Raw genomic sequence first — 26207 nt, 5'->3', positions numbered from 1 at the left:
GGAAGCCCATCAACCCCAAAGAAAACACACCTGACGAGATGCTTGAGAAGTGTTTGAAGTCTGTGTAGTTCATGGTCGATTTTTTTATTTAGGGACAACCACTGCTCTTCCAGTTTTGAAATCTGGCCCTCCACTTGCGGACAGCTCACAGAAGCCACCAGCTGTTTGCCTTCATTCAGAGTCTGGTATAGCCGGGCATGCTTTTCATCAATGTTTCTTTTTATTTGCTAATAAAAATAAAAACATAGAATAATTAACAACAACAACAAAAATCAGCCAATTCAACCCATTCACAAATACTTCATTGAACATTTACAACAGGGACTACTTCATTAAACAGCTACATTAAAAAAAAAAAAAGAAACAAAAACTTTCCCAACCCTCAGACATACAGTCTGGCTGGACAGACAGGATTAGTGGTACGTTGTAGCCTGGTGTCAACTGTCTATCACAAAGGGGGTGCCCGATTAGTGCAGGTCTAGAGCACAGATTCAATTCTATACACTTCTACACGTTAACAGAAAACAAAAGTCCACAAATATATACCATTCGTTTAGATTTCCCATTTCTCCATTCAAAGCCAAAAAGAAAAGACAAGTTGGCAGGCCACGTTCAGCATTTTGTGGTACACAAGGACTTAGAAAATTAGAACTATGTTTTTAAACTGATCTGGAGGTTAAACTGATGTGACAGGTTTTGTGTGACCTGAGGATTATTTTAAAAATCAGGAAATTTTACACAGAAATCAGAAAACCGGAAGGCCTGGCAATACTGGGTCTGCGTTCTGATGTGGAGAAACTGCCTGGAAGCAGGTAGCAGCTTCCACCTGTAGAAAAGCTTGCTCCCTTTAGTTCCCCAAGTCCCACCACCCCGATTACTATACAGCCAGCTGGCATCACTTATTTCTGTTCTCTTGCCTGACCACCTGAAGATTTTCAGGTTTGACCTAGCTATGAACAGGATAAACAGGAAATCATCATTTATTACCCTTTAGACCCAAATACTAAAGATAAAATTGTAGAGTCATTTGAATTTAAGAATTTAGTTGTGAGAAAGGAAAAGGATTTTAGAAAAATAAAACAGATAGCATATTATCATTAATCCAACTTCATGAAAACAAAAATAAAACTTCAAAACGACAGGTGCAATAATCCCCTGAAGAGAACTTTGTCTACAGGCAATTATCTTCCACAGCTGGGTTCAGATAATGACATGTATCCTGACGCCTGTTTAATTTCATCTTTAAAATTAAATTATTATCAAAACAGAACTTTTGCTATTTCCCAATTAACTTAAGCCTTTTTTAAAAATTACCAAAAATTCCACTTCCAATGCCCTTTCCACCAGTCCATTTTGTTAACCTTCCCCTCTCCCTACCTCCCTAGTTTGTGAGTTAGAATAAAACTTCCATCATCAGTTTTAAAAAGCGGTTCTAATTTTGAGCCCTCCTGGGCCAGACACTTCATCTTTCGAGCATCTCTGAGAAGCTTTAATTCCCCCACTTTATACACGGGAGACAGACTGTGCTGGTCAGTTAGCCTGCAAAGTGATGACCAAGAATTTAAACATGGGTTTGTTTGACTTCAGAGGCCAGGCAACTGATCCCTCCATTTCATGGCTAACACATCCACTGACCAAGAAGATGACATCTGTCAAACACAGGCAGCCCTTTCTATGACTCAGAGGGCTAAGAACAGCCTTAGGAAGTCTCCAAGTGAAGGGGACTTTTGAGTTATCTGTCTGCCTCTAGTCTGGCAAATCTATTTAAAAGTCTTAGAAGGATGATTATTATTATTTTTAATACTTCAAACGTAATAGAATCACAAACTTAAAAAAAATATGGTCACTTTTGAGGAGATAATCAGGCTCCTATTAGGTTGGTTAATTTTAGATGGCTTTCGTATTAAAATGAGGCTTAAAAATGCTACCTGGGGTCTTTTTCTTTTCTATTTTAATTGGTGTAAAAATATAGATAATACGACATTTTCCAATTCAACATTTTTCACATGTACAATTTAATAAAACCAATCACATCAAACGTGTTGTGTAACCATCACCAATACCTGCTGGCAAATTTTCCATCCCCATAAACAGAAAGCTATCTGTTTTGAACTGCATTCGTTTAGCTCTTCAAATGTTAACTTTTGTATCCCCAGATTAACAAAGAATTAAACAGCAGGGTTTTTTTCCCCCTCCAGAAGACCCTCAGAATTAGGCTCAACACAGTAAAATGACAAGGAGACCATTTGTAGCTTTCTGGGCATCTAGACTATAAATATAGTGTTCCAGACTCTGGAAAATGTCCCTTGTAGTTGTTGGGCTCATAGCAACCCCATGTGACAGAGAACTGTCTCATAGGGTTTTCTAGGTTTAGTCTTTATGGGAGCAGATCGCCAGATATTTCTTCCATGGAGCTGCTGGGTGAGTTAGAACTATCAACCTTTTGGTTAGCAGTCCAGTGCTTAACTGTTGTGCCACCAGTGCTCTTTTGAAAATGTTCCTTAAAAAGGCATAAATACATTCAAGGGATGGCAGGGCCCTGCCAAATCTTTCCTGCTTTCATTTTCCACTGTCTATTTAGGCAAGAAACCTGCTTTTAAAATTTTAATATTGATATTTGATTACTACCTTCTAGGCGCACAACTCCAATTCTGACAATGGATATTCTAAAGTTAAAACTAAGTATCTTACATTCCTCAAAGCTTCTCTGCTGAACTGTTTCTGTTGAGAAGATCTAGAACTCTTTATCTTGTTGGTTATGTTTTCAATGTCACTTGGAAACCATATGAAGGCTTTTTCTTTTCTATGACATTGAAACTTGAGACACATAGACTTTAATAATAGCACACTAAGTTGGACAAGAACTTTCAGAAGTTTGAAGTCTTTTTATAATGCGAGTGGCAGGTAACAAGATTATGGTCTGATCACAAGGCTGCATCCAGTCAGGCCTTCACAGTGGTAATAAAACTAAGAATATGCTTAGGGGCCCATGGTGTACACAGTACCTTCCACACTTCAGCTCATTTGACATCTACAACAACCTCCTGAGATTGGTAGAAATGGCTTGATTATCCACACTGTATAGATAAAGAAACTGAGACTCAGAGACAGTAAGGTCACAAAGGTAATATATGGTTATGCTGAGGGGCTCATAAACAAATCGGCTGTCCACCTGAATAATCTAGCAGTGACTTGTATGGTGAGCAATGTGTTTCATTTCAATTCAAACTACACAACTTCAAAATCAAGCAAACTTAGTCAAAATGAAACAAAGCAAAACAAAATACTATGGGCCATGCCTTTGACAACTCAAATGGATGCAAAATACCTGGTAAAATGAAATTCTTTCCATTAATCTTTCCTCTGTTTCTTCCACCAAACTCACAGAGGGCAAAGTAGATATAAGAATTTCCAGTTCCTTTTCAAGAGATGCATAGTTTTCATCAAAGTCTTCCCATTTCTGGAAAACCAAGGACATAAAATCAGTGGAAGCACTTTTCTAGATTGGTACCAGACAATGACAAAATCATAAAAGCAAAAACGAATGCCAGACTATACAAAACTAAAGCAGATTGCAGGGGTTTCTGAGAGATGTTGCTCACACTAGTTAAGAGATTAGTGTATAATGGAAAGCAATTCTATTGCCTTTGAGGCCGAGGTTTAAAAAAATCCATTTTTTTATGCTTACCATGTCAAACTGTGTAAAGAGTTAAAGTGATGCTCTTAGCATATACCCCTATACAGTACTGAGGGCCACATAAGATCTTATCTCTTATTTGGAAAGGCAAAGGGCTGTTTTAAAGGTTTTCTCAAGAGAAGTCCCTGCGCCAGGCTGCTCCACTGAGCCTTCATCCTTAGTCCACTGAACATTATTCTACTCTGCTGCCTAGGCCTAATTCCACTGAAAGCCTGCTTGAGTGAGAGTTCATGCTTCATCAAAACCAAAAAAACAAAGTTTCAGGGTAGAACTGTGCTCCACAGGGTTTTCAATGGCTGTGATCTTCAAGAAGTAGATAGGCCCCACTTCTAAGGCAACTCTGGGTGGGTTTGAACTGCCAACCTTTTGGTTAGTAGCAGAGCACTTAACCATTCGTGCCACTCAGGGAGTACTTACATTTCATACAGGGACTACTATTGCCTTAGTCTTAGTCTAGCCTGGTCCTAGCTTTTTCCTTTTCCACAGAAGCCCACTGTGAGGGTCCCAGCACATCACTGGGCTGAGTTACTGACGCTGAATATAACCTGTTGGAAAAACTGCAACCTCATTATTAGTGGATCACCTGGCTATTATGGGAAGCTTACTGTGCCCATAACATCTTTTTTCTAAATACCATGAAATATTGATATAAATATAATTTGACACACTAAACTGAAAATAAATTTTATATCACCATATCATATCACTCTCAAACTGAGTATGTCCTTGCTTTCTGTTTATTTCCTTTGTTAGGTGCTAAACTTATCAAAGGTTTAAAAAGGTAGAGGGCAAAATCTTAAATTGAGAAAGCTTTATGGGATTTTTTTTCCTTTGAATTGGGACAAGATTGTCATGAATCCATTGTAGCAGTAGAACATCTGGGCCTGCCCTCTTGGGGGAAGCACATTTTCTGAATCACTGGCTGCTTCATCCAAATGATCTCATTCCAGGTCTCAAAGTGCTTTCAATTTTGTTTATTCATGCTTCAACCCAGGAGTTAGACAGATGACGTATCATCCCAAATTTAGGTATGAGAAATCCCAGCTAACATTTCATTCAGAAAATTGCAGTCAGAACTAGGTCAGGTTCCATATTCCTCATTGTTATGCCCCCATTTAACGAATGATTAATGATAATAGCTGCTTGTGCTCTACACCTGGAGGCCTGGATGAAAACTGGGAATGCTCAGCTTAACGTACACAGTTTATTTAACCCAAATACCTGCAACAAACTCTGCAGCTTCATGCCACGCTCATGTGACTTTTCCTCTAGTAATTTCACTTCTTTGACTTGTTCTGCCCAAAATGCCTCTTTCTTTTGCAATAATGAAGGGAACATTTTGTTGGAATATGTTTGGATCAAAAACATGTCAGCAACAAGCTTCTGGAAAAAAACCTACAAAAATGGAGAAGGTTTTAATACTCATTTTTTTAAATTGCAAGAATCTTAAAAAGCAAGTTACTTCAATTTTCTACACAGTTATATTTGCTTTTTAATGCAAAATCCCAGGACATCCATGGAGTCAAATATACAAGACAAGAAAAAGCAAACTATGCATCCCTTAGTCTTTGAACACTAATGGAATTTTAACAAATCATAAAGAAAAGTTATCCCAGGTAATACCTTCCACAAAATATCCTATTTTAAAGGGCAAACATCATTAATTATTGATCAATTCAAATTTCCAGTGAGAACTTAAATCCTAAATCAGTTCTGAGATGAAAAATACTTTTAAGAAAAGTTATTTCAAGACAGTGAGTTGGGTAGATAAATGTGAGCCCAGGCAGCGCATATATTCCACAGATGGGGCTCCTAAGCCCTGGCTTTAAATTCCTCAACAAAAAGGCTAAACAAAGGGAATCTGACGGTGGGTCTGTCGGAATCCAGGTATATAAAGGCCCCAGACTTGTACTGTAAGAGCCTTTAGAAAAGGAGGCTTTCCTTCACATAGTTTTTCTCTTACAGACTGCTGCCCTCTCAAGTTTTTTGGAGGGTCCTCTTACGCAAATCCTTTCTCTTATTTCTTAAAGAAGGGTTTGGAAAAGCATCTAGCACAGGGCCTGGCACACTGTAGATGATCAATTAATAAAATGTTCCCCTTTTCCTCTCCATCCTTTATACAATACTTATCTTTCAATTTTTTGTAGACTAAGTTCTACTTATCAAAGCCATACACTGTGAGGTTACTGAGGGTAGGAACCACGTTTTATACATCTTTTTTAATTATAAGCCCCTTTTAAGAAACTGTGTATCTTGGTGCTCAAGAGGCACTTATTTAATGAAATGAAATAAATGAAAAGCTGAAGAATTTATTGTAGCATTATACTAGATATATATAAAAACCAAAAAAACCCAAACCCAGTGCCGTTGAGTCGATTCCGACTTATAGCGACCCTATAGGACAGAGTAGAACTGCCCCATAGAGTTTCCAAGGAGCACCTGGCGGATTCAAACTGCCGACCCTTTGGTTAGCAGCTGTAGCACTTAACCACTACACCACCAGGGTTTCCAAATATAATATATACTTTCCCATATTTAAATAATACAACTTCCTTTTTACCTCAGTTCTCAGAAAAGCCTTTCCTAAATTCCCTAAGTCAATCTCCCCCATTAAATGGTCTCATGGCATACAATCCAATTTTAAATCTATATTTGTTTGAATGGCTCACTGATAAATCTCTACCTTCTCAATCAACCAAAAGCTCCATGAACGCAAGGAGCAGTGCTCGTTTTTAACTCACAACTATATTCTTGGAGTTTATCAGGGTTCCTGGGACACAGCAAGCACTCCAATAAATGTTTCTTAGAAGAATGAATGAATGACGTGTATTTCACGATGCCCTCTGGTCATACTCAGAAAAACCTTGAGACTGTAGTCAATGGAAAGGTGGCCTGACCAGGGTGTCTTACCTTGTGATCCTGTATCTGAGCCTGTAAAGCACCTTTACTTTTGGTTTGCTGTAAGTGGTCACGGGCAAGCTTCTCCCTCCCGATATGTACCAGTTCCACCATGCCTTGCAACAAAGCATCCTGCTGAATCTCAGTGATGAAAGGGTGGCTGAGTTCTGAGTACCTGGATCTTAGGACCTCCCACATACTGTCAAGTACATCCTGAAAAGGAAGAGCAAGTTTGCATGAGCATTTTTATCCAACTGTGAAAATAATCCAAATGAACAACAAATCTAAACTCCTTTGTTGCAAGAAAAGTCCTACTCCTTACAATCATTGTTCTGGTGAATGTTTTCTGCTCAGACATACCTCTAATTTGTAAACCTCTTGGAGTAAACCGTAAGGCAAATGAAGTCGCTCCCCTTCGTCTCTTAGTTTTGCCACTCGGCTCTCGGAGTTAAGTAGTTCCATTGTATATGCATCTGTTTTCTAAGCGGAAGACAATGCAGAACAAGTAAAACCCTTTAATAAGTTACAGCGGTGTACATATTCATTGAAAAAGAATTAAGCAGTAGCCAGAAAGGAATTAAAGGAAAAGCTGAAATTCCATCTCCCCCGACCCCATCTCCAGCTCTGTCACTCTCCCAGACATTCTATAGTTCCTGTTTCTAATACGTTCTAAGCACAACCTTAAACTCACTGAATTGTACCATAGCATCCTGTGCTGAGGTTTGCACCCTCACTTACTAGCTTCAAATTAGTACATATATAGCTGGCTCCTTTTAAATAGACACATAATATTTCCCTGTAAGGGGGCACCTAACTTGACTAACAGTTTCTTTTTAGTGGACTTTTAGACTATTTACTCTTGTTTGTAATTCAAAGAGTGCTACCAGGCACATCCTTGGACATTTTTAAACACATATTTATCTTTGTGCACTTGTAATTCCTTTAGGATAAATGTAAGTTCAGCACCTAGAACAGTTCCTGAACATGGTAAGTCCTCAATGTTGCTGAATAAATGAATGAAGTGAAATTGCTGCTGCTAAATATCGGAGGGTATTTATTTGTTGAAAATATTAATATATAACCAAACGATTCCAGAAGCTGAACCAAAGAGCACCCTAAAAAAGAGTGAGAGCTTCATTTCCTAATGTACTACTTTCCAACATTGGACAAGCTTAAATTTTTGCCAGGTTGATAGGTGAAAATGGTCTCTTATTTTAATACTTTGCACTATGCATAAAGTACTACTTAAGAGACTTTTTAAAGGTCAACATAAATAGTTTTCATTTATCACTTAAACCCTGTCACTGCTCACAGAGGGAAGCGGTTCAGATAGACCCAGGGTTAGGTCGGTTTGAATTATTTCGACTTGATTACCTGCAACTGTTCATCAATACGCTGGCTACTAATTTCATTTAAAGACTGTTGTAAAGATGTTTTATTCTTAGTAAGTTGATCATATAATTGCTTTACTTCATTCTGTACAAAAAGATAAACACAGGAAGCGGTGAGCAATCTCATTTAGGCCTTCTGTTACTTTTTGTGGTGCCTGAATTTTTGTGCTGCTGGAAAGTTCAAACACATATAAAAATAGAAGGAACCCCATGTTACCATCACCCAACGTCAACAATGTTTGGCTCGTGGTCTTCTTTCCTCTATACCCTACCCCCTGCCTCGGAATATTTTGAGGCAAGTGCCAGATAGCATGTCATTTCGTCAGCACATGTTATACTATTTATTTTTAGAAGAGAAACATCCTCCCTTTAAAAATGCTGCATTACATTCCTCCAAATCAATAATAATTTCTTAGTATTATTAGCTACCCTGTGAGGTCACTTTTCTCTTAATTGCCTATAATCTTTATTTATTTGTTTAAATTGGGACCCAAGTGAGATCTATACATTGTGATGGATTAATATGTGCCTTAATTTTCTCTTTTTTGGAGGGGTGAAAAAAATGGGTCATTTGTTCTGTACAGTCTCTCTACAGTTAGGAGTTTGCTGATTGCACCTCCACAGTGCTGTTTAGCACGTTCTTTCTTTCTGCCTCCTTTACTAAAGGCTTGAGCAGATTCAGGTTTGATTTTATGGGCAAATCTCCTTCACAAATGGTATTGTGTTTCATTTCATTTCTATTAGACAATTTTAGTAGCTTGCTAGCTGGTCTACCTGCCTCAAGTCTCTCCCTCTCCCACAACCCACTTTAGACATCTGCCAGACTAAACTACCTGAAACGTAACATGATTGTCATTCCTTTGCTCAAAAACCTTTAACAGCTCCCCTTTCCTAGAAATTTAAACACAAATCTTCCCATATGACACTCATTAAATTGCTGAATCTAGCACAGGAAAGAACCATTACTTAAGCTCATCCTAACAAATCCGTACCCAAGACTTTGGAATGGGCCTCATTTTCACATAGTCTTCAACCATGAGCACCAGCACTAACCTGAAGAACTTCACAACAGGAGGGTCTCACCATTTCCCTCAGTAATTCCTGTCAATGACTGATGCCGGGAATAGGAGTTAACAGAAATGACGGGTCCATGTCTAAAGCAGTACCCAAGCAGGCCGCAAGCTCAGAAACATACCTGATAACTGCAATTATAGTCGAGGCCAGCTTTCAGGGACTTGCTTTGAGAGGCAGCTGTAGCCTGGGTGTGCTCCAGGCACACTTGGAGATTATCAAAACATTCAAGGAACAAGTTGGTGTTCTTGCCAGGACAAGTCATAGCTTTCAAAAGCTCACCCTTCTTGTCACTCATAGCTAAATAAAGCTTTTTCAACTCAAGAGCCAGAGCCTGTAACGTGAAGAAGGAGAAAGACAGTGGATGAGCTCTGACCCGCAGAGGATTCAGCTCTGCTCTAACAAGCTGGCCGCTGTAATGGCCAACACATGGGTTCATTAGACATTCCCTACCTCATAATGTACTTGCTGGGTGTGAACATCCCCCCTGCAAAGTGCAGGGGTTTGCAGCATCTCCTCCACATTGCTAAGACACTGACTGAGAGCCAGAAGTAGTTCAAATAATTTTTTATCCAAATTTATATATGTTACTTCTGTCACATTTTCCTGAATCAAGAAAACAAAATAAAAATCATTAAGATGCCTTGCCTTCCTAAACTGGAATATAAATATATAAACATATTTAGTACTGTTTCAAACACTTTAAGAACTAAGTAGCAGAATATATAAATTTAAAAAATTATTTAAGAGTTTAATTTGGAAAAAAAATAAGTCTAAGAAACTCAATGTTGTCATTTAACAATTGAGTGAAATTAAAAGGTAAATTACGAAGATGAAGGACTCCCTTAGCAGAGTCATCTGGGTGGAAGTGTGGTCCCAGATAAATCATACTGCCCCTCTTTCCACATTTTAATGCAGGAGAAACTGGGTTAATGAAATCAACCATGGCCTGGAGAAGGAAAAGAAGTCACAAAGAAGTGGAAGGGGATTGGAAGAGAAGGTATAGTGTCTTAAAGATACGCATTGGCTGTGTGGCATAGGAAGTTAGGGGTATCACTTACAGCTGACTGTGAGACTCAGGGCCGCCCTTAGATGCACAACTCCAAGGGGATCCCTGGGTTGTGCCATTGTGGCCAGGTGAGTTTGGGAACCACAGATTTGTTTTAGCCTAAACTGCTGGAACCACCTCTTTTTTTAAACCCATGATCACCCTGAATTCCTGACCAGTGGCAAGTGTTTAGGAGCATGCCAAAGCTGGTATCTCCCCAACTTCGGCTATTTGTACTGTATTCTCTGATGCATACCTAACACCATCGAGTACAGCGACTCAGCATTCAGTCTACTCAAGGTTGTAAATCACACAGAATGCCCGCTTATACTCCCTCTCCAACCCTCCTTCCTCATCCTTCCAATCCCAGATCACCACTGTAGACATTACTAATCAATCCTGGTCCTCTCCTCTGCTAACCCTGGACTCAAAACTCAGAATCCTTTTCCATACAATGCTCTAGGCAGTCATTATGAAATTGATCAGAGTTGGCAAGCAAGATAAATTCTATTTGCAATTCTAGGACTCATTCTATTATTTGTTCAGCGAAGAAAACTATGGCCAATTTACAATGATATTATCATGACTCATTTCTTATGTTATTTCAATAAGAAAAATACATAACGTGCAACTTCTACCTGTGTCTGGAGATTATTTGCTTCTTGACGTAGGTCTTCAAGTTGGACGGTATAGGTTTGCAGTTCTTCAATTGTTGGGTATCTAAAGTTATACACACCTACACTGGGTAGAATACTCATATTTGTGACAACCTATTTGAAAAAAAGAACCCCTGTTAGTGAAAGTTGTGATCCTGATGATAGTAATAAAAACAGCAAAAATGCCTTAGTATGCTCTCTCTGAGTCTCCTTCTTGGTAAATATTTTTGACTATCTTGTCATTTGTAAGAAAAAATAATTAAATTCCAAACATTTTGGATTTTTTTTTTTTTTTTAAGTCATGACAGGCTTTACTCAGACACATGGGAGTCCTTTTAGATACTAAAATGAGGGGAAAACAAGCCATATTTTGAGAATTAAAGTAAAATACTAATCTTTCAATTTACTAGCAATGATACTCAGGTACCAAGGTTAGTTATTTAGCTCCTCACTTACTAGCTGGCTCCTAGTGTAGCCAACTCTGAGAATAGGACACAAATCACCTCTGGTGATGGATCTGCATCTTGATTTGTCATTGAAAAATTAAACTATTTAAAACGAGCTATGATTTCAGAGAGAGAATGACCCAGAGTTAATTTCTTCCTCAAACTGGAAAAATGACATATAAAAAGAAACGGGGTAGGATGGTGGATGTTTCTTCTTGGAGAGAGAGATTAGAGAAGGAACTAGTAATGATATTGTGTTCTTTGAAAGAGAATGGCACACATATTATAGTATGTATAATAAGGAGAAACCAAGACTAAAGCCCTACCAAGAGCCTGATTCTAGTTTAATTGGCCAAATAACGTTCTCAGCAGAAAAGATGAGAACTGAAAAGTTTCCCCCAGATTGGAGAATTGGGAAATCACTGGTAACCTTTACCCAGGCTGTTAGAGTGGAATGTTGATGGCAGAAGCCTGATTGAGGTGGGCTGAGCAAAAGAACTGGCTGAAGGCAACAGGGCTGTTCTGTTCCCTATTTGGAAAGAAATCCATCAGTACCTGGCACAGTGGTCCAGGCTGAATAAAACCTGTTATGGCAGTGATAGGTGTACCAGTGGAACCCTTAATGACAGGTGCAACAGTAGCTGGCACAGTGGTCCAGGCTGAATAAAACCTGTTATGGCAGTGATAGGTGTACCAGTGGAACCCTTAGTGACAGGTGCAACAGTAGCTGGCACAGTGGTCCAGGCTGAATAAAACCTGTCATCGCAGTGATAGCTGTACTGGCGGAACCCTGAGTGACAGGTGCCACTGGCATATATATTTTCCTTTTCTAATTTCCTCATTCCAGGTGATTTCATATGTTGAAGTCTTTGCACGTGTTGTCTCCTCTGCCTGGAATCATGTTATTACCCTTGTCAACCTAATGAACACCAGGACATTGTCCGAAACTCAGCTCAAGTGCCATCTTCTCCGTGAGGTCTTTTCTTGTATTTCTCCCACCCCACTACTGGTTGACCAGTTGCCTCCACTGTATTCAGTAAATTCTTGTCTCACAATTTCCATAGCACTTGATACATGGTTTATTTTCCCGGCTAGACTTTGAACTCCCTGGGAAATAGGATCAGATTCATTTTTTCAACCTTGGGACCTGGCACAGGGGCTGGCACATTGCAGATTTGAAAGAGCTTTTTGATGAATGAATGATGCATAGTACTGTATAGTTTTTAAAATGTTTTTACATATATTATCCATTCCTTTATTCATTCAACAAATGTAACTGAGATTCTATGATGTGCCAAGCACTGTGCTAGGCACTCAAACGTGAACCAAGCAGACATGGTCTTTCTTCTCATGGTACACACCATCTAGTGGGGAATATGGACAAATAAACAGGTACACAGTACTGTAAGAGCAATGATCATGCAAGTCAGGGTGCTACAGAAGCTCAGAGGAGAGGCATCTCATGCAGGTTTCCGATAGGATGAAGTAGGGTCTCTGCTAAGTCAAGAACTCCCATTTTTGCTTTCTGAAAATAAAAGGCTACATAATGCAGAACATACATTTTTATTCAATGAACGTTTGTTGAATTTTCAAAGATAAACATGCTTATTTACACTGTGAGTGTACACAGACTGACCTGAGGCGCCACAAGCTGAGATGAAGGTAGCTGTATTTTTGATGATAGTTTATGTTGTAAATATTGCCATTTATCTCCACTTTGGCCTTGGGCTGAAAAGGCTGCATCTGGGGCATCATTTTGGGGGCTAGATGCCTTATCGCTTTTGAGAAAGAGCAAAAGATAGAGAATAATGTAATTCTGCATTACCTTCAGACAATGTTGTAAAAGCGATTTTTAAGAAAACATCCTTAATTCCCTCAACCAAAAATATTACTGAATGTCCAACTATTTAAAAATGTTTTACCTCAAAGATGATTCCTGAGTTGTTTCTTTATCTTGTTGGGAATACTGGGGCCACATTTTTGTAACATTAAATTCTATGAATTTGATTAAATCTTTCTGCTCCACTGGCTTTAACTCCAGGACCTATAAATTAATAAGATTCAAATGATTCATTCAATTATCATTTTCAATCAGCATGCACAGGTTTCTTCTGTTGAGATAATCTGATCCCAAACCTCTTCCTATATCCCTGGATACTATTTCTCTTTCTTACTTGCTTGTTCTCTGCATCTTTTGTTTCTTAAAAACCTATTTAAAAAATTCACTCAACGACCAAGTGTTATTTAAAATATACTACATACATTGAAAAAAAAAATCACCAAAAATACATTAACATATTTTGAAACAATTGGTGCAATGTACCAAGTGAAATAAATCAGATGGAATGGTGCCAGGCTCATCGGATCACAAAGAATAATTATGCTACTCACTGGCGTTGTCACAGGCTTTTATCATTTACAGTAATCAGGATGATAATAAATGGAGCAGAGGTTTATCAAGAGCCAGGTTCTCCCAAAAGGCTCCATTCCAAGGGTGAGATGTTTTTGATCATATCCATGTGTGCCCTTCACATTCCATGTGCGAGAGAACAATGGGGAACTTGAGTTTGGGCTTAAACAGCATATGCTGGAGGGGTGTATGTGCTAGATTGCGTGGGAAAGGCAAACGAGCATAAAAGAAAAGGGCTTTGCTCACCTGATCTGGTCATTGTCTTGTTTAGGTGCAAACCCGCATAACCAGAAAGAATATTTCTTATCCTCTAGCTACAAGATTGATTCTGTACAAGTAAGTAGTCATGGAGACAGAGAAAGTTACTGTAAGCTCAGAACAGGGAAGAAGCTTTCTTAGACAAGGAGCAGGGACTGGGGTTGAGACAGCAGTCCAATTCTCAGCCTCCCTATCAAAGAATGCTCAGAACCCAAAGCCTCAGCTTAGGTGGCCTAGATAGGAATTGCAAAGGCAGACCACCCTCCCAGCAACAGGGAAAGCAGTGTTGCAGCTACCGAGGTAACTTCATCTTGAAGATATCTGCTCTGTTTCATATAAGATGCAAGTCAATAAAAAAGCAAAGTTAGTGTGCCCCGACTATAGCAGATAAAAGCCAGGCAGGGGCTGCAGCAAACACTCAAAACTCAGAGTCGTTGCACACACACAAATGCCCACACGTCACACTTCCCATCCAGTCACATAAGCAAACACTCCTATGGCAGATTAACATTCAGTTCAAAGGGAAATTCCATATAGAAAGCTTTATTCTTTTCCTTACAACTGTTAGGAGCTGAAATTACCTGTTGCTGCTGGAAATCCTTTTGTCTGCTAAATTGTGGCCTTTCAGTTACAATAGATACAAATGCAGGAAGGTTATCTTGGAGAATTTTTTTATGTCCTGAAGGTTTCTTTACAATGGTAGAATACTATTAAAAAAAAAAAAATTCAGGATGGCAGATTATTTAAAAAGAAAGACTCACTTTATTTCAATTCTAATAACAGGAAAGATTCATAAGAAATAAGTGCACTTGTCATTTATTATAATTATATACACTATGATTTAATGAGCTTTTTTCATAACAATGTCAAAAAATGTACTACATTTGATGAAGTGGTCATCTTACGCTTTCCTCAACAAAATTTATCTAATAAATTACCAAAAGCCAAGAAATTTAATGTCTTTTAAGAATGAAGTAAAAAAAAAAAAAAGTAAAAACTATGCTTCTGCATTCAAATTTCCTCTATGTCTAAAATATAAGTAGTTTTTTTTTTTTTTTTTAAGAAAAGAGAGAACAGTACCTACAACAACTCTTACTTCTGTGAGTGTAAGTCCCCTAAGCAGAAATCATACTTAAGTATAAATGTGAATCTTATATACTAGGATCCTATCATAAGATGCAAATTTGCATTTATAAATACAGAATGCTTTTTCACAAGAACACTTTTAACTGTATCATACTTTCATCAGTATATAAACAACCTTCTTTTATGAAGAAGGCTTACACTAGACCTCAATACCACCAAGAACGCCCAACCCAATCAAACCAACTTAAACCAAACCACCACCACTACCAACAACCTAAGAAGTGGACTGCATAGTAAAATAAAGTCAATAACGAAAAGCCAGCATACTCATTATTCCTTACAGTCTTAAGAAGCATAATTCTTCCTCACTTAGGGTATTTTCTCTGTAGTTGGTTCATCACCTGCATTCCGAGTTCTTTTCTGATAGGCCTACCATATGTGTATGTTGTATGCTGTCAAGTTGATTTTGACTCACAGCGACTCCATGTGACAGAGAACAGCCCTGTAGGGTTTTCTAGGCTGTAATCTTTACGGGAGCAGATCACCAGGTCTTTCTCCCATGGAGTCACTGGGTGGGTTCGAATCTCCAACCTTTTGGTTAGCAGACCAGTGCTTAAGTGTTGTGCCACCAGGGTTCCTTACCATATGTGCATATTGACACACACACATATATAGTCATTTTTTACCTGATCCTCACTATATTTCTCCTGAAGCATCATCTGGAACTTTTCCAAGTTACATTTCACAGTTTTTAGTTTCAAGGAAAGTGCTTCAGCCTCTTGTTGAGTGTCTCCACTATCTCCCAGGCCCTGATCTTTGCAGCTGTCCAACAGAGAAGCCACTTTGTGCTCGATCTCTGTTAGCATAGCCTAGGAAATAAAATCATTTAATTATTCACATTTTTGGTCTTGAACAAGTGTTATTCCCCAAAATATGTTAGATTCTCCCTTGACCTAAGTGTATATAAGATATCTCAGACATAGGACTAGAACAGATCTTGGGGAAAAAAAAAAAAAAAACTCTTGGTTTCTTGTTTGGTGTGCTCATATGAATGCCATGTTGCCTCTTTGTTTCTATTGGCCTTATTTCCAAAAACTCCTCTATATATCTAAACTGAGTCTTAAATGGCAAATGTCATTTTATATGGGAATTACATAGACAGCCAACCCACGCAAGATTAGCAGCATTTGTAGCAAAATTTCACAGCAAACACTTTTTATGCTGTATCTGCAATCTTACAAATCAGGACATTCCCCTTCATTTCTAATGAATGTTCAAAGTACTTATTATTATGAATAAAAATAACAAAATCAACATTTATTGAACACTTTCACGTGACCAAGAAACTCACTGCTGTCGAGTCAATTCCGACTCAGAGCGACCCTATAGGACAGAGTAGAACTGCCCCACAGGGTTTCCAAGGAGCAGCTGGTGGATCTGAACTTCTGACCTTTTGGTTAGCAGCTTTATCACTTAACAACTGTGCCCCAGGGCTCTGTTTTATATTACAGACACTGCTTTTTATGCCTTATCTCATTTAATCCAGCAAAACCTCTATGATCTAACCTATTATATTTTCCCACTCTACACATGAGAAAAATGAAGCTAAGAAGTTAAGTGACTTCCCCAAGTTCACAGCCCAGGATTTCGACTCTAGATTCTGAGCTCTTAACCACTAACATCTTCTCAAGAATTCTGCTTTCACAAATCATTTCCAAGAATCACCCTGAGAACTGTAAGTTGAGGCCAAGATCACTGTAGCAGCCAAATAACACAAAGAATCACACTGTTGCTTTAAGAAAATGCACCCAATCCTGGGAGGAGGCAACCCATACACTCTGACCCAACAGTCTTACTTACCTGGCACCCGACCAGCTGCTGTTCCACCACCTGCTGCATGCCAGCGTTTAATGTTTCCGGCTCAAATGCCACGTTGGCTTGGTCCAGCCACTGCTCTAGCTCAGCTACCTGGGTCTTGCAGACATGGAGGACCTCAGCAGGCTCGGGCCTTGTTTTCTCCACCGTGGCCTCAAAAGCTCGTTGCTCACCAGGAAAGCCCAGAGCTGCAGCCTCGATAGGAGGTGTGGCACCCTAAGATAAATCCAGAGATAATCCCACAGTGAAAAACCTAGGAGTCCAAAGTTTTCAGATTTGAGGCTGCAAAGACCTGTGAACCTGCAGCACTTCCTCAGTTAAAAGAAAAAAAGAGAGAGAGCAGAAGAAAGAGAAGAAAAATGCACCTCTACACTCATAGCAACTCTCATGTGACCTGGCGCCAGAGGTTTCCAAGCAGCCTATCTGCATGTACACAGGTATAATATTCCCGGGCACAGAGGAAGTAAACGGGCTCACAGTTCATTAAGCAGTGAACCCCAAGAGACAGGTGAGAGTCTAGTGCAAGAGTGTGGGTGTGTGTGTCTGAAACACTTCAGGGAACTAGCCAGTGTTTAAAGTTGCGTGACACGCGATTAAGCAATGCTTACATTGCTGTGTACTCTGTTCAAATAGAAAAAAAACAAAAACAAACCACACACACAAGACAGCTTTACATACTGGCCGGGGTATGGTGAATTATGCCACCTACTTTTAACTTCACAACATCTTCTCAAATAGATTATAAAATATTTTAGTTGACTTTTTTTTTTTTTTTTTAAACATACATGGTATTATTCACCTAAACCTCTCCCTATTTAAAATAATCTGAGAGTCAAGTAATGAGCTTTAGTGCGGCAGTCTGGAAACTTATCTCCTATTTCTCAGTGAAAACCCCTAAAACTACTTTTCACCTTCTGGACACTTAAGTGTTTATTAACAACTAGACACCTATAGTATAGTATAAAGAAGGCGTGATGTGTTCTTTTTGTATTGAAATAACTGGCTCATTTGTTAATCAAATGGAAAAATTTTACCCAGCAAATGAAAGTATTCCAGTAATTATATTAGATATTTTCAATTTGGAAACTCTGGTGGCGTAGTGGTTAAGGGCTACAGCTGCTAACCAAGAAGTCAGCAGTTCGAATCCGCCAGTCACTCCTTGGAAACTCTATCGGGCAGTTCTACTCTGTCCTATAGGATAGCCATGGGTCGGAATCGACGTGACAGCACTGGGTTTTTGGTTATTTTCAATCTGAGGTAAATGATTTGATACAGAGGTATACTTGCCTCCTACTGCATTACCTACACTTTTTTCCTAAATATTGAGAAAGTCTATTGACCTTTCTAGAGAAATTCCTTCAGAAATAAGAATTAGTTGTTTTTTTTTTTTTTTGCACTACAAAATTTTGATCTTGATTTAGTCATCTAGTGCTGTCATCAGTCTTCCCCTGGACTAGGAGCTTCTCTGTGCAGGAACCCCGGGTCCAAAGGATGTGCTCTGCTCCTGGTGCTTCTTTCTTGGTGGTATGAGGTCCCCAACTCTTTGCTTGCTTCCCTTTAGTTTTTATCTCTTGAAAGATAAAAGGTGGTGCAGGCCACATCCCACAGAAACTCCCTTTACATTGGATCAGGAATGTGACCTTAGTAAGGGTGTTATAATCCCATCCTAATCCTCTTTAACATAAAATTACAATAACAAAATGGAGGACAACTACACAATACTGGGAATCATGGCCCAGCCAAATTGGTACACACATTTTTGGGGGGAACGTAATTCAATCCATGACGGGTCTCAATAAATATTTTTATTGAGTAGGATTAAATACAATGTTTTCTATAAAGTACTTTACTAAGTACATGTTAGCATTTAATGAGGCACTGTTTCTGTCCAAGTGACAAGATTTCTAATGGGAGTTGCTCACAAATGTATGTTGTTGTTAGGTGCCGTTGAGCTGGTTCTGACTTACAGGGATCTTATGTATAACAGAACAAAATGTTGTTCAGTCCTGCGCCATCCTCACAATCCTTGCTATGTTTGAGCCCATTGTTGTACCCACTGTGTCAATCTATCTCATTAAAGGTCGTCCTCTTTTTTGCTGACCCTCTACTTTACCCAAGCATGATGTCCTTCTCCAGAGACTTGTCCCTCCAGATAATATGTCTTGGAAGAAGTCCAGCCAAAACTCTCCTTAGCAAGGATGGTGAGATTTCGTCTTACTAAACAAATGTATACCCTAACTCAAATGCACATTTCCCAATGTTTGAGAAGTTTTGTTTAAACATAAAATTCTCAATACAACGGAAGTGGACAAAATTGACAGTGGTAACAAAAACACACAGGCCATGAAAATGCCATTCATTTGGCAGAAGTATCTCCAGGTTGTACTTCTTACCTTTGACCATCTAAACACTTCACACCTATTTGCTCTTGTCTGCCAAAATGCTACTTCTCCTGGGCTTTTAATAATCTGTTTTTGTAATTGTGTTCAAAAATGACCTTCACGGGCGGGGGTCTGGGGGCTATGGCTTCAGGGGACATTTAAGTCAATTGGCAAAATAAATTCTATTAAGAAAACATTCTGCATCCCACTTTGAGGTGTGGCGTCTGGAGTCTTAAACGCTAACAAGCGGCCATCTGAGATTCATCAATGAGTCTCAACCCACCTGGATCAAAGGAGAATGAAGAACACCAAGGTCACAAGGTAGTTATGAGCCCAAGAGACAAAAAGGGCTACATGAACTAGAGACCACATCAGCCTGAGACCAGAAGAACTAGATGAAGCCCGGTCATAACCGCCTGACAGGGAGCACAACAGAGAACCCCTGAGGGAGCAGGAGAACAGTGGGATGCAGACCCCAGATTCTCATAAAAAGACCAGACTTAATGGTCTGACTAAGACTAGAAGAATCCCGGCGGTCATGGTCCCCAAACCTTCTGTTGGCCCAGGACAGGAACCATTCCCGAAGACAACTCATCAGACATGGAAGGGACTGGACAATGGGTTGGAGAGAGATGCTGATGAGGAGTGAGCTACTTAAGACTATGTTGGCATCTCCTGTCTGGAGGGGAGGTGGGAGGGTAGAGGGGGTTAGAAACTGACAAAATGGTCATAAAAGGAGAGACTGGAAGGAGGGGGTGGGCTGACTCACTAGGAGGAGAGTAAGTGGGAGTGTGTAGTAAGGTATATATAAGTTTATATATGAGAGACTGACTTGATTTGTAAAGTTTCACTTGAAGCACAATAAAAATTATTAAAAAAAAATGACCTTCATGATGAATCTTCTCTTTCCTATGTTCTGTCTGTACTTCACACACAGTCCCATCTGTATGTGGATTCACTTGTTTCAATTCTTTTTTAACCTTGATTTTAAAAAAGCAATAGTTGTATGATTTTACTGCATGACAGCAATTTTTAGTAATCTGATTCATTGTTTTCCAGCTTTCAGATATTTCTGTATCTTAGTGGTAAAGATTCTGGAATCCCTTTATTTGGCCCCCAAGTTAATAATCCTGAACAGATTTACCATCTGCCTTCTTTGCTTTATTTATTAAAAAAAACAGTATCTGAGTACCTATTATACACGACACATTTTGAAAATAATTTTTATTGTGCTTTAAGTGAAAGTTTACAAATCAAGTCAGTCTCTCATACAAAAACCCATATACACCTTGCTATACACTCCCAATTACTCTCCCCCTAATGAGATAGCCTGCTCTCTCCCTCCACTCTCTCTTTTCGTGTCCATTTACGTGACACATTTTTAATGAGAGTATTGAGTCTCTTTCTTGCGCTAAATTAATGAGGAAACAAGAAAGCTGGATAACTAATCTAGAATTTATTTGCTAATTATCTGAACCTGAAAAAAACCCAAAGCTGAACATGAGAAAAGAATGTTCGCAACCATAGAACTTCATAGGTTAAAGCGTTCTCGGGAACTCATCAGTGACTATTCCACCAATCTCTTTTTACAGCCAAAGAAACTGAAGCACATGTAACATTTAGTAAGTTCACACATCTCCCATTTCACTGTGCATGTTCCTTCGAGAAGCTGAGACCCAACATAACTTACTTGCCCAAAGTCACACAACTCTTGTGATGTTTTAATTCTGAGTTCACTATATTTTCCATAAAAGCACCCCTGCTCAGTATCTTCCCTAACTAGGAGATCCAAATTGTAAAAGCAGAAATTATTTAAAGGAACATCTCATTATTTTGAACATTTTGGGGGGCTAAAAAGTATTACTGCAGGTATTTCTTATTAAAGAGAATTATGTCACCTTAAGGCATAACTGTAAATTAATAATATGTAACCTTCACTGGGCTCTTATTATGAGCCAGGTATTGTGTTAAATGTGATATACAGACCACCACAAGCCTAGTATTATTTCCAGTATACAGATGGGGAAACTGAAGCTTTGAAAAGTTATTCAAACTGTCTAAGAAGTAGAACAGTAAGTAGAACCAGGCTTCAGCCTCTGATTTCACTATGTTTTGGAATCTAATTTCACCAGCCTTCACCTATCGAAGCTGGCCTTTCAGTTACTAAACAGCGTACTACTTTGGTTTCCAAATCAATACATCATTGATGTAAGAAACAACAACATATCTTCCACATCAACACATCGCTGACGTAAGAAATAAAATGCAACTTAATTTTCTGGTGATAGGTACATTCTGTAGTCAAATAGCAACTCTTTAAATTTACTCCTTAATATTTTACATTCAATTCTCTGAGCACCTGTACGCCTCACTTACTTTGTATAAAATGTGAATTGCCTATCTAAAGCACCATACCTAACCTGTACATGCAAAAACACTGAACATGCAGCTGAGCTGCAGAGGTATTTTGGCAGTCCATTTTGTGAGGCTAAGTCCACCTTGGTTTATATCTTTCCATACTAACTGTATTCTTTGTTATATATGGGTTAAGGATGGCTCAGAATTTAAAAAAAAATTATGTAATTCTCATTTGGCCAATACACTTAATCTCTGAAACAAAAGGTCTGCTGAGGTTGTCACAGAATTGATGACGTGGCTACCTGGTCTCAGTGGATTTCCCACTTTCCTTCCCGCCAGTGGATGTGCCAGTGACTAACAGGCAGGAGGAGAGACACCAGGGGACATGGGACTTGGAGCCTCCTTAAGTTGGTAAAATAGCTTCTGAAAAATCAAGAGGGGCTGACCTCTGTTCTGTAAAAGGTAACATCTATTTCTTCTGCTCCAAGAATCTAGTAGGCTAACCTAGGGCAAAAGTTCTCTGTTAGGAAGACAATGCAGGTAAACATAATATACACACCAAAATCAGTTTAAGGGACAGTTATGGGAGCATAATAGTTAAAAGCCTAAGTTTTAAACTCAGAGACAGAAAGATACGGGTTTAAATCCTAGCTCTGCCACTTTCTAGGTATATGACCTTGGTCAACTTGTTTAACTTCCCCGAACCTCAATTTCTCCATCTCTAAGTGGGAGAAGCATAGTACCCACCTCACAGGACTATTGTGAGGATTAAGAGAGATAATAAATGGAAATCCCAGAGCCTGGCACAATAATAACTTCAGTAAATATTTTGTTAACATCGTGATTATCTCCATCATTGTCATCATTATTATCTATTACCCACATTGTTGGGCAAAAGACCCTATAGATCATCTAGATCAGTAGAAACAGATACTAAGCAGAATACCTTCTGTAGATAAAGCATTATTGAGGCTATATCTGGTTTTTAATGAGGTGTTAAAAATAACAAAAACCTTCTTAGACCTGAGCATTGCCAATGAGTGTAAACCTATGCGAAGGGTTCACCTTGCTGGGCAGACACTTTTGAAGAGGGGTAACGATTTAACAGCTGATACAAATTGTTAGACAAATGGAAAAAAGATTGGGAGAAAACGCCTATAAATAGAAGTCAGTATAAGAAAAGAGAAGGAATGATTAAGAGAGACAAGGCGGCAAAAGAATGCCAGTATCTTCTCCAGGAGGTACTCAGGGAGACCGGAGGAACGTCAGGTCCAACTAAACACCAAAACTCGCTGCCATCAAGTCAATGCCAACTCATAATGACCCTATAGCACACAGTAGAACTGCCCTACAGGGTTTCACGGAGTGGCTGGTGGATTCAAACTGCCTCCTTTTGGTCAGCCATGTGGCAGTTTGAATCCAAAAGCCGCTCCTTGAGAACCTTGTGGGGCGGTTCTACTTTGTCCTATAGCGGTGCTATGAGTCGAAATCAACTCGATGACAACGGGTTTGTTTACACACTAAAACTAACGGGAAATAATGCCCCCCAGGTCTTCTTGAGAACCACTGAGGTAGAATATTTCAAATTAGGAAGGCAAAGTGGAATATTCTGGGTTTGAATCCTTACTTGCTCATTTACTAGTTGTATTTTCACTCCCTGAATTTTGAGATCCCCATTTGTAAACTTACGGTAGGTATTAACCTACCTTATAATGTACCTGAGAATTAAACAGGTAACAAACATAAATGCCTCATGCAATAGGTAGTTAATCAATGTTAGCCTTCCTTTACTTTCATCAACCCCTAAATTACCCCTACAGAATAAAAAAGTAGTCAACTTTAAAGGGAAGATTAGTTCACCCTGACTAATGGTGAAAGGGTGAAATATCTTTAACTGCTCTATACCATGCTTACTTTATATGTAAATATCTGATGATAAATCTTCCAGTTCTACAGCTTGGCAGCACATAGGAAGACGTTAAAATTCACAAGGAATGCTGGGCTTGACACACGATGCACTGCAGAACACAGAAAGCTTGGTATCTCTGGGTACTAGGCTAAATATCTGAGCAGTTGGTATCATGGATTATGTCCCCCACAAAATATGTGTCAACATGGTTAGGCCATGATTCCTAGTATTGTGTGGTTAGCCTCCATTTTGTGGTTGTAATTTCATGTTAAACAGGATCAGGGTGGGATTGTAACACCTTTACCAAGGTCACATCCCTGATCCAATGTAAAGGGAGTTTCCCTAGGGCGTAGCCTGCACCACCTTTTATCTCTTAAGAGATAAAAAGTAAAGGGAAATGAGCAGAGAGTTGGGGACCTCATACCACCAAGAATGCAGTGCTAGGAGCAGAGTAAGTCCTTTGGACCTGGGGTCCCTGCATGGAGAAGCTCCTGGTCCGGGGGAAGATTGATGAGAAGTCTGACAGAGAAAGAAAGCCTTCCCGTGGAGCTGCCACCCTGAATTTGAACTTTTAGACTACTTTACTGTGAAGAAATAGTTTTCTTTGCTAAAGCCATCCACTTGTGGTATTGTTGTTATAGCAGCACTAGATGACTAAGAAGTTGGCTTATTATCAACAGGGGCTTACCTCTTTTGTTTGATTGGGGCTCAGGGAAAACTCTGGGTCTTCCTCAGTGCTGAGTAAGTCTGCTGTGAGAAATTGTGCCAGGGACCCAGCACATGTGCTTATTCTCCCATCTGCCTTTTGTAGAGATAAGAATGGAAGTGTAGAAAACTCCCCACTCTGCTACCACACAGTCATTCTTCCTAGGCCTGCTCATTGTATAAATAGCCTGCTTGTGAAAATGTCCAGAAAGGCCAGGTGCATTTAGAAAAAGTTCATTAGGAAAAAAATCAGCTTCCTCACAAGATTTGTCTTTAGTTGAAAGACTTAAATTCTTCAAAGCTCTCTAGTTAGTAAGCAGCACACAGAAACATAATAGAATTGTGAACTTAAATGCGTAATTGTAAGAATTCAAATTAAATAAAATTATGTTATATAATAATATAACGGTAATATGTAGCTATATGATAAAATCTATATTTTATATAATGGGGAAAAGGATAAATTTATTAAAGTTGGGGACAATTACCCAAGCATTTCATTTCATAAAAATTGTAACTAAATCCTTATCTCTTCACAAAGAATTCTAGTTTACTATAAAAATTCTAGAGGAAAATATGAGCCAGTTGTTTTCAAAACTTGCGTTGGGGAAGGACTTTTTAAAGCACGACAGTAAAGGAAAAGAAGGTAAGAACTGATAACAAAAAATAACATGTACCACAAAACACCATAAACTAAAAGAGAAATGACAAACTGGAACTACTTACAAAGTATTAATATATTTAATGTATGAATTACTGTTATAAATCAGTAAGCAAAACATCAATCTCTAAGTAGAAAAATAGTCAAATGGTATGAATAAGCAATTCATAAAAGAAGAATTATAAAAAGCCAATAAACATCTGAAGAGATACTCAACTTTCATCGAATATAAATGCAATTTAAACCACTGGCTAAATCTGCTTAAGACTGACAATATTCAGTATCAGCTTGGGGTCAGGAAATAATAGACACTTTCGTATATTAACAGTAGGAATAAAACTGGCAAAGTCATCTGGAGGGCATTTCAACAATGTGTGTCACACTTTATATAAAAATTGACCCAGCAATCCAATTTCTAAGGTTAACCAAAGTTAAGCAATGGTAAAATGACATGTACACAAACAATTAATACAGTGTGGTGGAAAGTGCACTGATATTGTAATCAACCAATCTTGATTATTCACAAGCTGTGTGATCTTGGACTCTCTGAAACTCAGTTACTTCATCTTTGAAGTAGTAATAAAACCAACCTCACTCATGGTTATGATTATGAAATAGGATGGTGTACATAAATCATTTAGCAGTTCCTAAAAAAAATGTTAGTTCCTTTCTAGATCCTTCTACTGAAAACAATAACTGCTATCAGAAAGATATGAACCAGGATCCAAAGGTAAAGCTTAGAAACAATTGTGTAGGTAGATATGGGTCACGAAAACTCTGGAAAGCTAGACTAAGAACTCTGCGTATTATACAGAAGAAAAGAAGATTCTGTGAAGGATTTTAAGCTGGGGCCCAGCATGAATTGTATAGGATATCTTAGGAGAATGAACTGGAGGTTTAAAACCAATTAGAAGGCTACTAAAAAAGTGCAGGGAAGACCAATTGCCTGTAATAGGATGATGACAAAAATAATGGAAACAAAAAGAAGGATGTAAAGAATGAATGGATATTATTTGACCACTGATTGGATATGGAAAGTAAGAGTGATGGAGCCAGCTAAGATGACTCCAAAGTTTATCCTGGACTCTGAAAAAACAGTGGTGCCTTTAGCAGACATTGAAAAATTAGAAGGAAGGACAAGCTTTGAAGGAAAAATTGGCAAACTAGGTTTGAGATGAAGAAAATACATTCAGACAGAGAAGTCTATCAGAAACGCAGAGTACATTTAAGGGAAAGGTCAAGAATCATCAGCACAGAGATGACTAGGAAAACTATGGGGTGAGAGGAAATGTCCATGAAAGAAAACAAAGAAAAGAAGGAAGAGGACATGACATAGGGGAAATGCCTACAATCAAAC

The 26207-nt window shown here is 38.8% G+C and overlaps 1 protein-coding gene across 8 annotated transcripts in view; it reads right to left on the bottom strand.

Annotated features, from left to right (window-relative positions):
• The window catches only part of SYNE2 (spectrin repeat containing nuclear envelope protein 2), a 378879-nt gene that overhangs the window by 78765 nt on the left and 273907 nt on the right, over window positions 1-26207 (bottom strand). For all 8 annotated transcript variants that reach the window (XM_064292573.1, XM_064292575.1, XM_064292574.1 and 5 more), the window contains 14 exons: window positions 16822-17052; window positions 15648-15830; window positions 14457-14582; window positions 13130-13251; window positions 12844-12985; window positions 10744-10875; window positions 9511-9663; window positions 9182-9391; window positions 7970-8071; window positions 6956-7075; window positions 6608-6808; window positions 4919-5092; window positions 3329-3460; window positions 31-227 (listed from right to left, as the gene is read on the bottom strand). In XM_064292573.1, the coding sequence (XP_064148643.1) occupies window positions 31-227; window positions 3329-3460; window positions 4919-5092; window positions 6608-6808; window positions 6956-7075; window positions 7970-8071; window positions 9182-9391; window positions 9511-9663; window positions 10744-10875; window positions 12844-12985; window positions 13130-13251; window positions 14457-14582; window positions 15648-15830; window positions 16822-17052 (2225 nt within the window). The remainder of the gene's footprint in view (window positions 1-30; window positions 228-3328; window positions 3461-4918; window positions 5093-6607; window positions 6809-6955; window positions 7076-7969; window positions 8072-9181; window positions 9392-9510; window positions 9664-10743; window positions 10876-12843; window positions 12986-13129; window positions 13252-14456; window positions 14583-15647; window positions 15831-16821; window positions 17053-26207) is intronic.

The sequence above is a fragment of the Loxodonta africana genome, chromosome 10 (genome assembly GCF_030014295.1).
Source record: "Loxodonta africana isolate mLoxAfr1 chromosome 10, mLoxAfr1.hap2, whole genome shotgun sequence".
In the NCBI taxonomy this organism is placed as follows: Eukaryota; Metazoa; Chordata; class Mammalia; order Proboscidea; family Elephantidae; genus Loxodonta; species Loxodonta africana.
The sequence above is the reverse complement of the archived record's forward strand: the minus strand, read 5'-3'. Positions and strand labels throughout refer to the sequence as shown.